The 14418-nt window shown below is 41.1% G+C and overlaps 1 protein-coding gene, 1 long non-coding RNA gene and 1 pseudogene across 2 annotated transcripts in view; 2 read left to right on the top strand and 1 right to left on the bottom strand.

Annotated features, from left to right (window-relative positions):
• The window catches only part of KCNMB4 (potassium calcium-activated channel subfamily M regulatory beta subunit 4), a 66519-nt gene extending 55183 nt beyond the window's left edge, over positions 1-11336 (bottom strand). Inside the window, exon 1 of the mRNA XM_029206614.1 lies at positions 10672-11336. Within this exon, the coding sequence (XP_029062447.1) occupies positions 10672-11007 (336 nt within the window). The 5' untranslated portion in view covers positions 11008-11336. The remainder of the gene's footprint in view (positions 1-10671) is intronic.
• Positions 1743-2460, top strand: LOC114885396 (annotated as a pseudogene).
• Positions 10568-13983, top strand: LOC114886089. The gene is made up of 2 exons (XR_003791238.1): positions 10568-10983; positions 12382-13983. It is a non-coding gene; the product is annotated as an uncharacterized LOC114886089 (long non-coding RNA).
• The last annotated feature ends 435 nt before the right edge of the window (positions 13984-14418 follow it).

Genomic DNA, 14418 nt, shown 5'->3' with positions numbered 1-14418 from the left:
CTCTCAACTCTATTCCATAGATTTGGAATCTATTCCTTATGCCAGTACCACACAGTCCTGATTACTATAGCTTTCTAGTAAGTTTTAAAATTGGAAAGTGTGAGTCTTCCAATTTTGTTCTACTTTTTCAAGATTGTTTTGGTTATCCTGGGTCCCTTGTACTTTCATCTGAATTTCAGGATTAGTTGGTCAACTTCTGACAAAGAAAATCCAGCTGAGTTTTTTATAGGAATTATAATGAATCTATAGATCAATTTGGGGAGTGTTGCCATCATATTACAATATTCAGTCTTCCAATCTATGAACAAAGGTTATCTTTTATTAGTTTTTCTTTAATTTCTTTCAATAGTGTTTTGTAGTAAGGGTACAAGTCTTACATTCTTTTGTTAAATTTGTCAAATGTATTCCTAAGTATATGATTATTTTGATGCTACTGTAAACAGAATTGTGTTCTTAATTTTACTTTTGGATTGTTCATTGCTAGTGTACAAAAATATAATTGATTTTTGTATATTGACTTTGTATCCTGCAATCTTGCTGAATTTACTAGGTCCAATAGCTTTTTTTTTTTTTTTAGGGGATTCTCCAGGAGTTTCTATATACAAGATCATGTGATTTGTGAATAGAGATACTTTTATTTCTTCCTTTCCAATCTGGCTGTCTTTTGTTTCTTTTTCTTGCCTAATTGTCCTGACTAAAACCTATACTACAATATTGAACGTGAGTGGCAGGAGTGGACATCCTTGTCTTGTTCCTGATCTTAGGGGAAAACTTTCAGTCTCTCATCATTAAGTATGATATTGGTTGTGGGTTTTTCATAGTTTCCCTTTATCAGGTTGACAAAGTTCCCTTCTATCCCTAGTTTGTTGATTTTTTAAGTCAAGGAAGGATTTTGTCAAACATTTTTCCTGCATATACATGCATGTGATTTTTGTCATTTATTCTATTAATATGTTGTATTACATTGATTTTATTATGTTTAACCAACCTTGCATTCCTAAAATAAATCCCACTTGACCATGGTGCAAAATCATAAACCCTTCTGCCAAAAAAACAAGAAGAGGTAATACATCCCAGCTCATTCTGTTATTATGATACCAAAAGCAGACAAAATATCACAAGAAAACTACACAACAATATACCTTATGAATATAGATGCAAAAATCTTCAACAAAATGCTGTTAAACTAAATCTTGGAACATATAAAAAGGATTATATACCATGACCAAGCTGGAGGAATTGGGATTCCTTTTGGGAGGAATGGAAATATTCTGGAATTAGTCATGATGGTTGCACAACTCTGTGAATATACCAAAAACCTGTACACGTTAAAAGGGCAAATATTACAATATTTGAAATATATATATATTTTAAAGGAAGCTGCCTGACTTTTATTTTTCTCTTTCACTCTTCTCACTGCCTAAAAGGCAGACGTGATGAAGTTAGGAAAACCATGTTAAGGGACGGTTAGAGCAACAAGACAGTAAGAAACTGGGTGTTTGAATGACCTTCCAGATCAGAACGGCACAGCCCCACAGACTGCTTACAAGCTCATACATTTACAAAAGAAAAAAACCTAGTAGTTCCTTTGTTTAGGTTACTGTTATGAGGTTCCTATTAAAGTAGCCCACACTTTGCTGTACAGCAGAAACTAACACAACATTGTAAATCAACTATACTCCAATAAAAATTAATTAAAAAAAATAGCAGACTGCCATCAGCCCGCGCCAGCCAGCTCCGTTATGGTGACTCGCAGCCCCAGCGTTGTGATTAGTGATGATGCACCAGGTTATGACCTAGATTTATGTTGTAGACCTAATCATTATGCTGAGGATTTGGAAAAGGTGTTTATTCCTCATGGACTAATTATGGACAGGACTGAACGGCTGGCTCAAGATGTGATGAAGGAGATGGAAGGCTATCACATCGTGGCCCTCTGTGTGCTCAAGGGGGGGCTATAAATTCTTTGCTGATCTGCTGGATTACATCAAAGCACTGAAACAGAAATAGTGATAGATCTATACCTATGACTGTAGATTTTATCTTTATGTAGATAAAGATTTATGTAGATAAAATTTATGTAGATAAAATGTAGATTTTATCTTTATGTCACCTGTCAACAGGTGACATAAAAGTAATTGGTGGAGATGATCTCTCAACCTTAACTGGAAAGAATGTCTTGATTGTTGAAGATACAATTGACACTAAACAATGCAAACCTTGCTTTCCTTGGTCAAGCAGCATAATCCAAAGATGGTCAAGGTTGCAAGCTTGCTGGTGAAAAGGATCCCTCGAAGTGTTGGATATAGACCAGACTTTGTTAGACTTGAAATTCCAGACAAGTTTGTTGTAGGATATGCCCTTGACTATAATGAATACTTCAGGGATTTGAATCATGTTTGTGTCATTAGCAAAACTGGAAAAGCAAAATACAAAGCTGAAGATGAGAGTTCAAGTTGAGTTTGGAAACATCTGGAATCCCATTGAATTCACCAGGAAAATTATCAAATGTTCTAGTTCTGTGGCCAGTTGCTTAGTAGAGCTTATTGAATGTATCTTCTAAGAATTTTATCTGTTTTGTACTTTAGAAAAGTCAGTTGCTTCATTCCCAAACTCTTTATTTGCACTATGAACCTACAGACTATCAGTTCCCTTTGGGTGGATTGTTTGACTTGTGAATGAAAAATCTCTTAAACCACACCACTATTGAATGAAAATATTGAAATTGTATCTGTAAGAAACATTTAAAGAGAAGAATAGTTTTTGTTTTTTGTGGGTTTTTTTGCGGTACGCGGGCCTCTCACCGCTGCGGCCTCTCCCGTTGCGGAGCACAGGCTCTGGACGCGCAGGCTCAGCGGCCATGGCCCACGGGCCCAGCCGCTCCGCGGCACGTGGGATCCTCCCGGACCGAGGCACGAACCCACGTCCCCTGCATCGGCAGGCGGCCTCTCAACCACTGCGCCACCAGGGAAGCCCCATGTATCACATTTTATTTCTTTTTTACATAGAGCTAATTGCTCAAGCACCATTTATTCATAAGGTCACTCTTTCTCTAATGAATTTCCCACATCTTCTATGTCTCTCAGTAAAATTTAATCATTTCTAGCTTAATTTCACTGAGGATATAATCTTTATTATTTCACTGCTATGAAATTTGTGAAGGCTTTCTTTATGGCCCAGAATGTGATCAGTTTGGGGAAATGTTATGCGGGCACTTGAAACGATGTGCACTCTGCTGCTACTGGATATACTATTATATATATGTCAGTTGGGTCAGTTGTTAAACATGTTATTCAAATCTGCTGGATGTGTATTGATATTGCTTTTGTCTGATTGTTTATCAGTTACAAACAGAGGTGTGTTAAAAATCTCTCATCGTGATAGACTTGTATATTTCTCCCTTGAGATATTTCTACATATTTCTGCTTTAATTTTTTTGTTTTTATGTATTTCAAGGTTATATTTTTAGGTACTCCCCAATATACAATTGTTATATTTTGTTGAATTAACTTTTATAATTATGAAATGTCCCTTTTTATCTCTAGTAACATTTTTTTGCTTCAAAGTCTACTATATTTCATATAATACAAGTACTCCAACTTTTCTTTCTTCATTTTTTTGGGGGGTTGATGTTTGTATGTTTTCCAGTCTATGATCTCTACCTTTTAATTGTAAGAGTTAGTCCATTTATATTTAATATAATTATAAATTTGGGTTTAAATCTACTATCTTTTTTTTTTTTAATTTATTCTACCTGTCTACATTCTTTTTACTTTCTTTCACTGCACTTTTTTAAAATGGCTTGCTTTATATTATTTCATTTTCCCCACTTATTAGCTTGGTAGTTATATACTTTTTTTACTGTATAAATTCTTGAATTCAACACAGAACCACTAAATCAGAAATTAGGGTGAAATTTCTGATTCAATGCGTCTAGGATGGGACTTGAGAATGTGCATTTCTAACAAGTTCACAGATGATGCTGATGCTTCTCATCCACTGCTCACACTTTGAGAACCATTGGTTTGGAGGAAGAAATTGACTAGATATAAGGAGATTAGTAAAGAGATACTGTAATAATCAAAGCAAATGATAATATCTTTGACCAGGATAGTGGCAGTGAAAATTGATAATGTATTAATACCAGAGAATAATGATACTATTGATAGAAACAAAAGATTCCAGAACAGAAGCTGGTGTTAGAGAGATAAAGATGATTTTCTTTTGCCATTTTTCTCCTTGTAACAGAGGAAACAGAGGTAATTATAATCAGAATAGATCTTACTCTCACTAAGCAGTATTACTGTCTGGTTTTCCATTCTTAAGAACTATCTTAAAATAAAGTTGTGTCGATAAAGACAATTGTATAAATATATTTATTACACAGGAAAAACTGGATTAAACTCCTAGGATTTAGAATGTAATTTTCTAGGATTTAATTTCTGCTAATGAGATACAACATCAATATATGCTGCTGCAATATTGTTAGATTACAACTAGTAAATTGGACATTGGATAAGGTTTCAAAGTCCATTTGGTCTACTGCATCAGTTAGATGAATGGCACAGAAGAATTTAGATGAATGGATATTTCTTCACATGTGCTTCAGTATACAGAGAACTTCTAGTGACCCAATCTGCTGGACTCTGCTACTCAACCAAGCAAATACATTTAACAAGTTTGTTTGATTAGTTTATTTACAAAAATGATGATAAATTTAAATAATTTAATAAGCACATAGTTCCCTCCACCTTTTCTTTTGGCCATGCCACATGGCTTGTGGGATCTTAGTTCCCTGACCAGGGACTGAACCTGTGCCTCCTGCAGTGGAAGCACCGAGTCCTAACCACTGGACCACCAGGGAATTCCAGTTTTCAATTTTATAAGTGTTTATTTTAAAAGAAAAGAGGGTATTACTAAAACTCAAAAGTACAAATTTTTACGCATTGATTTATGTGACCTAGAGAATACTAAAGGCACAGCATGAGGAACAGTAATAAACATATGTAATAGTAAAAACCATTCTGTTCAGTATTTTACTGCGAATATTTATGATAATTGTAATATAAATGCACTGTTTATCTAGGAACTCAATATGAAATTCTGCTAAAGACGGGGAAAAAAATTTTAAACCCAAGGTAAATAAAACTTGACATCTTCATTCATAAATGAGTAGCAAAAACATTTTAGATAAACAAAATTGACAACTTGTAAAAATCTTTATAATTCTGAGGCAAGTTTGTGAAAAAATATATGCATTTTTCCTCCAAACTTTAACTGAAATATATTGTAACATCACAAATCTCTCTTATAAAAGTAAAAAGTTTCTGATTAGAGTTTGAGATACATAATTTTGGGAGTTCTTACAAATAATTGGGAACTTCATAAAAGCATCCACAAATGGATGTCAGGGAAGGATTTTATGATAAGTAATCTCAGACAGGAAAATCCTAGCAGCCTACAGATTAGATTGTTTCTAAAGAGCCATAATATAAGTGGATATTATCTGACCAAGTTTTCAAATATCTTATCATATTAGTCACCTACTCAAAAGCCTTCCTTGACTTCTGTATTAGTTTCCTATTGCTGTTATAGCATAAATTTAGTGGCTCAAAACAACACAAATGTACTATCTTACAATTCTGAAGGTCAGAATTCCAAAATGGGTCTCGCTGAACTAATATCAAGACACCAGCTGGGCTATATTCCTTTCTGAAGGCTCTAAGAAAGAATCCATTTTCTTGCCTTTTCCCACTCCCTTGGAAAAGGGGACTGCCTGCATTCTTTGGCTTGTGTCCTCCTTCTGTATTCAAAGCTGGCAACAGTCAGTTGAGCCTTCTTCAAATTGCATCCCTCTGACCTCCTCCTCCACATTTAAGGACCCTTGTGATTATACTTGGCCCACCAGGATATCTCCCTATCTTAAGGTCAGCTGATTAGCAAGCTTCACTCATCTGCAAACTTAATTCCCCTCTGCTGTGTAACATAAGATATTCACAGGTTCTGGGGGTTAGGGTGTGGACATCCTTGGTAGGGGGCATTACTCTTCCTACCATGGCTTCCCAATGTCCACCAAACCCATCCTATCTGTCAAGGACTTTTGCATTACTGGTCCCAATTTACTCTCCTGTCTTACCCCCAGGGCTCTGATCTTTGTGCCCTGGGTTCCAGCCTGATCTCTATTCTAGTCCTAGAACCTGGAAACACACACACACACACACAGCACAAAGTGGCACTTAATAAATATTTGTTAAATGAATGAACTCATCTTTGTATGTCTTCCTGTTTTTTGCCCAGTTCTCTGATCATAATAGATGCTGAAGAAGTATTTGTGGAATTAAATTTTATGTACATCCCCAGTATTACTTCATATCATCACCAGAGGAAAAACAACCACAGTAAGCCACTTTTTCATGGGGAAATAAAGACTATAGACAAGCTGTCACAATTCAGATGAGCCTTTTATTACTTAGTTTTGATGTGATGGACCTCCCTAGAGCACAAAGTATTGCACGTTTAATTCAAGGATGGAGTTCATAAATTAACCCCAGCAGACCACACCATCTACACAGGAAGTGTGTGTGTGCTGGGGGGAGAGGCACTCTAGTATGGATGTGTAGGATACCAAGAAGGTAACTAAGCCACAATTCCCTGTAGTTCATTACATCCAATTTCAGGGTATATACTTAAAGCCTGAAGCCTCTTCTAGTTCTTGCCTAAGTTTTTATTCTCTTGAATGCGTTTCTCTTACTTTTACAGTAGTACTGGTTTCTTAGAAATAGACGTTTGTCCTCTCTTTCTAGGTTTTTCATATCAGAGAAAGAAAAAAACTCAAAAATAAAACATATTGCCTCTAATCACCTGCTCTCTCTTGTTCCATATACAAGAGGCTGGTTTTAAAAATTCATCTTTTCTTTGCAATCCAATGTAACCAACGAGGCAAAAGCAAATGTTTGGAACTGCACAAGCTCATTTCATTTACATTAAACCAATTTTAAATGTTTGGAACTGCGTAAGTTCGTTTCATTTACATTAAACTAATTTTAAATGATTCTCTTCTTTTCCTTCAGAATTTGAGTCCCCCCTTTCAAACCAACTCCCTATATTCAGTAGCATCAGTAACATCTTTTAACCCAAACACACAAATATTAATCACAATGAACCCTTTCAGTTCTTATTTTACTTTTCTTGCACAACAGATGAGGACATTTTCTAAGCCAGTGTTTATTTTTACTCTGTCTACAGACTAGAATTACTTGTAGAACTTTTTAAAAAACATCATGCCCAGGACCCACCCAAGACCAAGTCTGAATCTGTGAAGGCTGGACCCAGGCATCAGAATTTCTTTTTATCTTTTTTTTTTGTTTTTTTGGCGGTGCCACGCAACTTGCGGAATCTTAGTTCCCTGACCAGGGATTGAACCAGGCCCTCGGCAGTGAAAGCATGGAGTCCTAACCACTGGATTGCCAGGGAACTCCCCAGAATTTATTTATTTAATTTTGCGGTACGCGGGCCTCTCACTGTTGTGGCCTCTCCCGTTGCGGAGCACAGGCTCCGGACGCGCAGGCTCAGCGGCCATGGCTCACAGGCCTAGCCGCTCTGCAGCATGTGGGATCTTCCCGGACCGGGGCACGAACCCATGTCCCCTGCATTGGCAGGCGGACTCTCAACCACTGCGCCACCAGGGATGCCCCCCCCCACCCCAGAATGTCTTTTTAAAGTTCCCCCAGTGATTCTAATGTATGGCCATGGATGAGAACCAAACCTCTTAACACACACACCTGCTAGTCACAAAGAGATAAGGCAGTGATGGGAACAGTAGTCAGAGGAAGCTGACCCCAAATTTAGATTTTGCTACGGTCAATTCAAAGAGCAGATCCTTGCCCTGTGGATAATTAGGACTTGACTGGATAATTAGGATAACTGACTTGAGTACTATATTACATGGCTGAATACAGTGATTGCTTCAGAAACAAGGATATGACTCAAAACAGAAGTTGAATAGGACTTAAAGATATTTTAAAGAAATTATTAGTCAAAGGTCAAATTTATTCACACTGTCTTCTTTAGTAGTCTATGGCTTAAGATGTTAGATATGTGCAATATTCTTTCCCCTTCCCTGCTTTTTACTGTACCTAATGCAGCGAACTCAAGGGAGGGGAGAAAGTCCTTGTTCTCTTTTTCTAAAAAGAGATTTCCCAAATGGCTTCTTGTGGTAGTGGGCCATGAAGAAGAGAAAGTTGAAGGTGATTAGGATCCATGACACTGTAGGGAATCTAGACATTCTACAAAGAGAATGGGTGGGGCACCCAGGCCTTCAATAAAAAGGTAAGGTCTGGGTAGATGCAACAGCAACGGGCTGTGGGTATTGCCTAATTGCAAAGGCACTGTGGAAACATTCTGCTTACATACTGGACTCTGGCACAATATTTTGGTTGAGCTGAATTTTTCCATCACTAATTGCTTACGAGAATTTCCAAATTGAGCACTTCATTGCTCAAAAGTCAAAAAGTGACTGCAAAAGAACATACTTATGCTCTATAAATGGTACGATGCAATCATAATTTGGATAAAGAGATATATACTGCTTTGGCCGAGGAAACCTTGACTAAATTGAATGTTGTTCATCATTTTCTGTAACATTAACATATCTTTCTGCAGTTCTGTCATTTCTTGTATACTTTACTTTATAAAATCTTATTTTGTTCAGATACTTCTTCAAAACGATTGTTGCCAGGATCCAAACTGGCACTGGGAGAAAACTGATTATTTGCAACAAAAAGAGAGAAATATCAAATCCTAGGATTACATATAAAGCATTACCACTCCTTCCAAGTGATTTAAAAATCTATGTCCTAAATCCCAATTTATTTTTTTTGTCAGATCCTTCAAAATTACCTGGAAATTGTGAAACAGCCTTTATGTAGTAAATTCTACCTTCTCAATGTCTTGATTAGATATTAGCCACTGACTGAAAAACGTGTATGTAATTTATTAGTGCCTGAACCACAATCTTAAACTAATTAGCAATGTTTCACCAATTATAACAACACCTTTTAAATGATGAACTACCATATAATTTCTAAATCACTATTTCTTTTTGACACCTTTCTTTTATATTAATGATTTAATCCTGAAAAAAGTGATGTTTCTAAAACCCTGCAATTTGTTTTGAAATTCCTGAGCGTTGAGCAGATTAATTTACAACATTTGTCTTTGAAACATTATTGCTTCTTCAAGACTTTGAACATTATACTCTATCTAAATTCTGTACTTCTATATTTACTGCTTATATATTATCTTCATTTTTAAGGTCCTCTTCCTTTGTCAGCAAGAGCATCTTTTTTAAGAGAAGTCATATATTTTTCTTTAAAGGAATTCCCTTTTTAAAATTTCCCCAATTCAAGATTTTACTATTTAGGAGACAAGAACAAGAGGTTTACTGTAGAGAAATGATAAGCTTATTTTAAATACTTGTAAACTATTGAGATAGAATTCTTTTTTTGGATTGATATAATTATATCCTGTCACACTTAAAGTTGTTCCTGTGTACACAAGACTCATTCCCTTATGGACAGCTTTCTTGCTTGATCTTCAAGCACTGCTCTCACAAAGAGGGAAAATGCCAGTAACTTTAAAGAAGATACACATCTTTACTTTGATAGTTAAGCAACAAGAAGAGCAAAAAAGGCCAAGAGAAGAAAGAAAAAACGAAAGAAAAGCCTTCTTGTAAAATCAGGTGCACTACAAAGCTCAATTAGTTCACAGACTGAGGACACTGCTTTTTATAAGTTTTTTTCTCCACTGGGAACAGTTTTCTGAGCGTCCCTCTCTCTGCTCTCCATCCCTCGAGTCTTAACCAGGTTTTTTCGTTTTTGCTTGTGAGAACTAAAAAAGTTGCAAAGGAAGGAATATTCGGTACATTTCACGGACGGTTTTCTATTTTCAGAAAGTTTTACCGTTTCCCAGGTGGCTCCCAATTGTTTCTAGACACACAGAGCCTAGGAGTCACTAGGCTGCCTCTAGACCCTTCTGACAATCTATTTCATGAAAACTAGGAGTCCGCCGTACCCGCCCAAAATGGATCTACGCAGAATTTCGCGTTTGATTCCACGTCGTTTGTCGACCCACGAAAGTTCATCTTCGGACCACAAGTTAAAAACGTCTGTCAAGAGTTAAAAGGCAAGGAAACCTCAAACACCTTTCAAGGGGCTAAAAGACTCCCTGCACCTCCCAAGACGAGTTCTGGACGCGGCCAGTGGAGCTCGGACCTTGACCATGCGCCGGAGTAGGTGTATCCCCGCTACGCACTGGCTTTAACCGGAGGAAAAGTTAACTTTCGGCTCCTTGCATTTCTCCAAAGTCAACCCTCTAGGGCCCTAACCTAAGCTGGGCCAAGGCCTCAAAATCTGGGACCAGGCAAGACAGGTGTGTAAAGAAAGCCTCCGGGCACCACGCACGGGTCGCCGTGCACAAACCCGCCTGAAGAACCGGGGGGCCCGGGGCTCCCCGATTTATTTACTCCTGGTTTGAGTATAGCCTGCAAAGCCTCGTCGCCTCCTGGTAACGCGAGCATACTCCGAGCCACCCCGCGAAGGGTCTAACACTGATGCTCCCCCCAAACCTCAAGGTCTCCGCAGGAGCGAGGCATCCCTCATGGGGCGTCCTTACCTTGGGGTTGGTCAGGAGCTGGTGCTCGTCGCTGTGCAGTAGCGCCCTGGAGTTGGACTCGGAGTTGTTCACGTAGACCTGGACGCAGGGGTACTGCGAGGTGCCCCTGCAATCGGCGCCACAGGTGAAGGTGCACTCGAACACCTCGCCGATCTGCTGCACCGACAGCACCGTGCAGTTGGCCGCCGTGGCTTGCAGATCCTGCAGCGCGGGACTGAGCCAGCAGAAACCGAAGATAAAGAGCGACACGACGCCGGAGATGATGAGAAACAAGCCGAGCCGGATGCTCTTGTCCTCGGCTTCCGTGTACTCGTAAGCCACCCGGAGCTTCGCCATCGCCCCCCACTCCCGGCGGCAGGCACGCTCCCCCCGCCCCCTCCCGCCCCCGGCGCAGAGCCCGACTGCCTCGGGCGGGAGGAGCCGCCGCCGCGCGACAGCAGGGGAGTGGGCGGCCAGGGGGAGCGCGCGAGAACAAAGGGGCTGAGGCCGGCGACGCCCCCGGCGGCGGCAGCGCCCCCCCAACCTCCCCGCCCAGCCGCCGCCCGTGCCCCGGAGGCTCGCGGCGCTGCCGCGGTTTCAGAGCCTCCTGCACCCTCGGGCGCTCGGAGCGCTCGGGCGGCTCCTGCCTCCAGCGCCCCCTGCCAGCCTCCGCCCCCGCGCTTTCCCCGCCTCCCCCACCCCGCCTCCTCTCGCCCAGTGTCTCCCAGTCTCCATCGCCCGCCTGCCGCTGCTCCACGGACTCGCCGGGCAGCTGCCCCGAGGGCAGGAGCCGCAGGGCTGAGGCGAGCCCGGGGGCTCCCCCGCGAGGGAGGCAGCTCCGCCCGGCCCCACCCGCCGCCGACTTGAGTCCTCCCGCCCCGCCCCGGGGCGTTTCCCGTGGGCGAGGGGCGGGCGAGCCCCGGGGTTAGCGGCGGCTGGCGCTCGGGATTCTCGTTAAATCCCTTTGGAGGGACATCCGAGATAAAAGCTTAGGGTCAATATAATTTAACCGGAGTGAAAGTTTAAAACAAAAAACAAACGAGGGAGAGGGTGTAGCGCAAGTGAAGCGGCGGGAATTTTGAACTCCAAACGGGGATTGGTCAGCCAGCGGGGAGAGTGAGCTAGCGGCCAGGCGGCGGGCGCTCCCGGGGAAACGGGCCGCCGGGACCAGCAAGACTCGGTTGGAAACCCCCGGGCGAGCGGCGTGCGCTGGGGGGCGCCCCCGGGGAAACCCTGGCGCCAGTTCCCACGCTTGGGGCGGGAGCGTACGCGGCGGGGCGGGAGGCGTGACCCGCTACCGCCCCCTCCCCGCCAGCGAGCGCTGTAACGGTCGGGCCTCAGGATCCCGGCGCTGCCCACTGCCCCGGCGCAGCCGGCGCTCCCCCGGCCCCAGCCCGGCCCGGAGGGCAGCAGGAGAGGAGTCAAACAGGCTGAGTCAGACGGAGTTTGCAGTGGAGGCAACGCACGTGGGGGCAGGAACCTGTGACGGGTAAGACCCGGGAAAGTCGCTTCCTGGGTCCTGGGTGGACCTCGCGGCAACTTAGCTCTCCGGCTGCCGGGTCGACCCCAACTCAATTTGCCCTACGGCTGGGGCTGACTGAGTAGGGACCCGAGGAAACAGGTGCAGAGGCTTGCAGCCCTGGAAGGAGACACCACTTTCCCCATCAGGACCGTCCCCTCGCTCCCGGCCTCCCTAGAACAGGATCTTCTCTGTTCTGTCTCCCTCCTTAGGAGTCTTGCCACCCTTGGCCCATCCCGGAATTTGTAGATGAGCTTTCCAGGAGCGCTGTGCAAGGCGATAGCGGCGTTCAGACTCACTTTGGGACAGGTACCGTTCCTAGAGTTGCGTCCTGCTCTCTTAATTCTTCCCTCCACACCCACCTCCCCACCTCGCCCGCGCATACCTTCAGCCTCTATACTTTTCGTGACCTTTAAAAAAAAAGTTAAGATGATCTTTCTCCAAACCACACTTCTATCAAAATATCAAACTTGGAGAACTATTTCGACCTACATTTTGAAGAGTCAGAATGTTCACTTTGCAAAATATATAAAGATATATTTTTCTTGACTTGCAAGTCCCAAATGAATATACTCTTAATTAAATTCAGTTATGTTCCTGATGAATATGGAAACACCAAGTCATGGAATTCTTGACTTCTCTTTCTTGGATTTCAAATGTTACTTTACTGGTGTAGTACTTTTCAGCTGAAGTCCCGATCTGCTACTTTGAAGTACTCCTTGATGTGGCAGGTAACAGTATTTCCAAGCAAGGGGTAAAGCAAGTTTAATTACAGGAAGACCCTAAGTGTTTTTCTGAATAAATTAAGAAGGTGCAGGGTTTGGAGAAGACAACTTTGTACTTTAATACCTTTCAAGTTTTGAGAGACTAGATTTCTTTCCTCCTTTACCTAGGAATTAAATTATTTTCTTCCCTTTCTGTTGGCATAAAGACAGTTGTTAGTGGTTACACACACTACCTGAAAGGAAAAGTGAGTTAATAGTTGAAGCAGCTTAACCTAAGATCACAGATTTTCAGCGTGAATCTTTTTCCTACGGCAGGTTATAATTATCTTCCTTTTCAAGAAGGCTAAAGCCAATCTAACATCTGAGGCAGTGGTGAGCAAATAAGATCTCATAGCTCTGATATGCTGAGCAACTTGACCTTGAGGCAGAATTAATTCCTATAGCGTTCATAAAACACAGGAATGGGGTGTCTAAAAATAATTTAATGAATATGATTCATTTTTCTATGATTCCAGAGCTCAAAGAGTTCTGTGAATGAACCCTTTGCCTCAAAACTGAAGCAAGATGGTCTTCCAAGTAAATCTAGAGAACAAACATCAGAAAATTCTGTCTTAACTTAAATTCTTAAAGGCTTTTAAATCCATTTTTTCAAGTTCTGCATTTAGTCACTGTCCTTCTTTATAATTATTCTAAAAGTATTTGAAGAAACTGTTGCCATCTAGCCTTCTGTTCTTTAAACATTTACTTTTCTCCTCTTATTTCCTATTTTTAAATTAGCTTGCTTCTCTTCTGAACTTTTCATTATTTCATGTGTTCCTTATTGAAAGTCAAACATGTCAAAAGACTTTCCAAATTTCTGTTTTATCCTTAATGGAACACTGGGTTTGTTATCAGTTTCATTTATTTGAGGTGGGGCTGCCTTTTCACATTTCCAAGGAAGGTTGGGTATGTCAGCTCCTCAGTTTCTGAAAACAGTTCACCATTGACTCTCTTAAGTTAGAATAGTAGTAAGACCCCCTGGGACGTCAGAGATGCTAAGCTCTGAGGTCACTGAGCATCTTGTTTCCCGTGGAGGGCAGAGGCACAGGAAAAAAAGAAAAAGAAAAGCGAGTCCTTTCTTTGCATAGTTGTCCACCAGTTAAAATTAAGATTAAAACTGCAATACTCAGAACCAGACTGACTTATTTGATGTACTTCATTGTCTGCAACAATGTTTTCAGGAGAATCATGGCGAAGCCTTGATGTAGTTCTTTTTAAAAGAAAAATAAAATCTATCTAAACAAGGACATTAAAACCATTGTTATTTATAGTTTTTTCTTATGATCAGTATTCTTCAAGAAGTTCTGTGATGTTAAAGTTGCAATATAAAATTTCATATGTCTATATACCTTTATTGAAAGATTCTGAAAAGAATGATCATAAGTAGGGCTTTGGTATCCTAGGAATAGAAGGGAATTTGGAATATGTTGGGAAAATGTTTATACATGGTTTTAAAAATTGGTACATTGTGAAGTTTTTCAATAA

The sequence above is a fragment of the Monodon monoceros genome, unplaced genomic scaffold (assembly GCF_005190385.1).
Source record: "Monodon monoceros isolate NGI ecotype Baffin Bay Population unplaced genomic scaffold, NGI_Narwhal_1 Super_Scaffold_6, whole genome shotgun sequence".
NCBI classification, from domain to species: Eukaryota; Metazoa; Chordata; class Mammalia; order Artiodactyla; family Monodontidae; genus Monodon; species Monodon monoceros.
The sequence above is the reverse complement of the archived record's forward strand: the minus strand, read 5'-3'. Positions and strand labels throughout refer to the sequence as shown.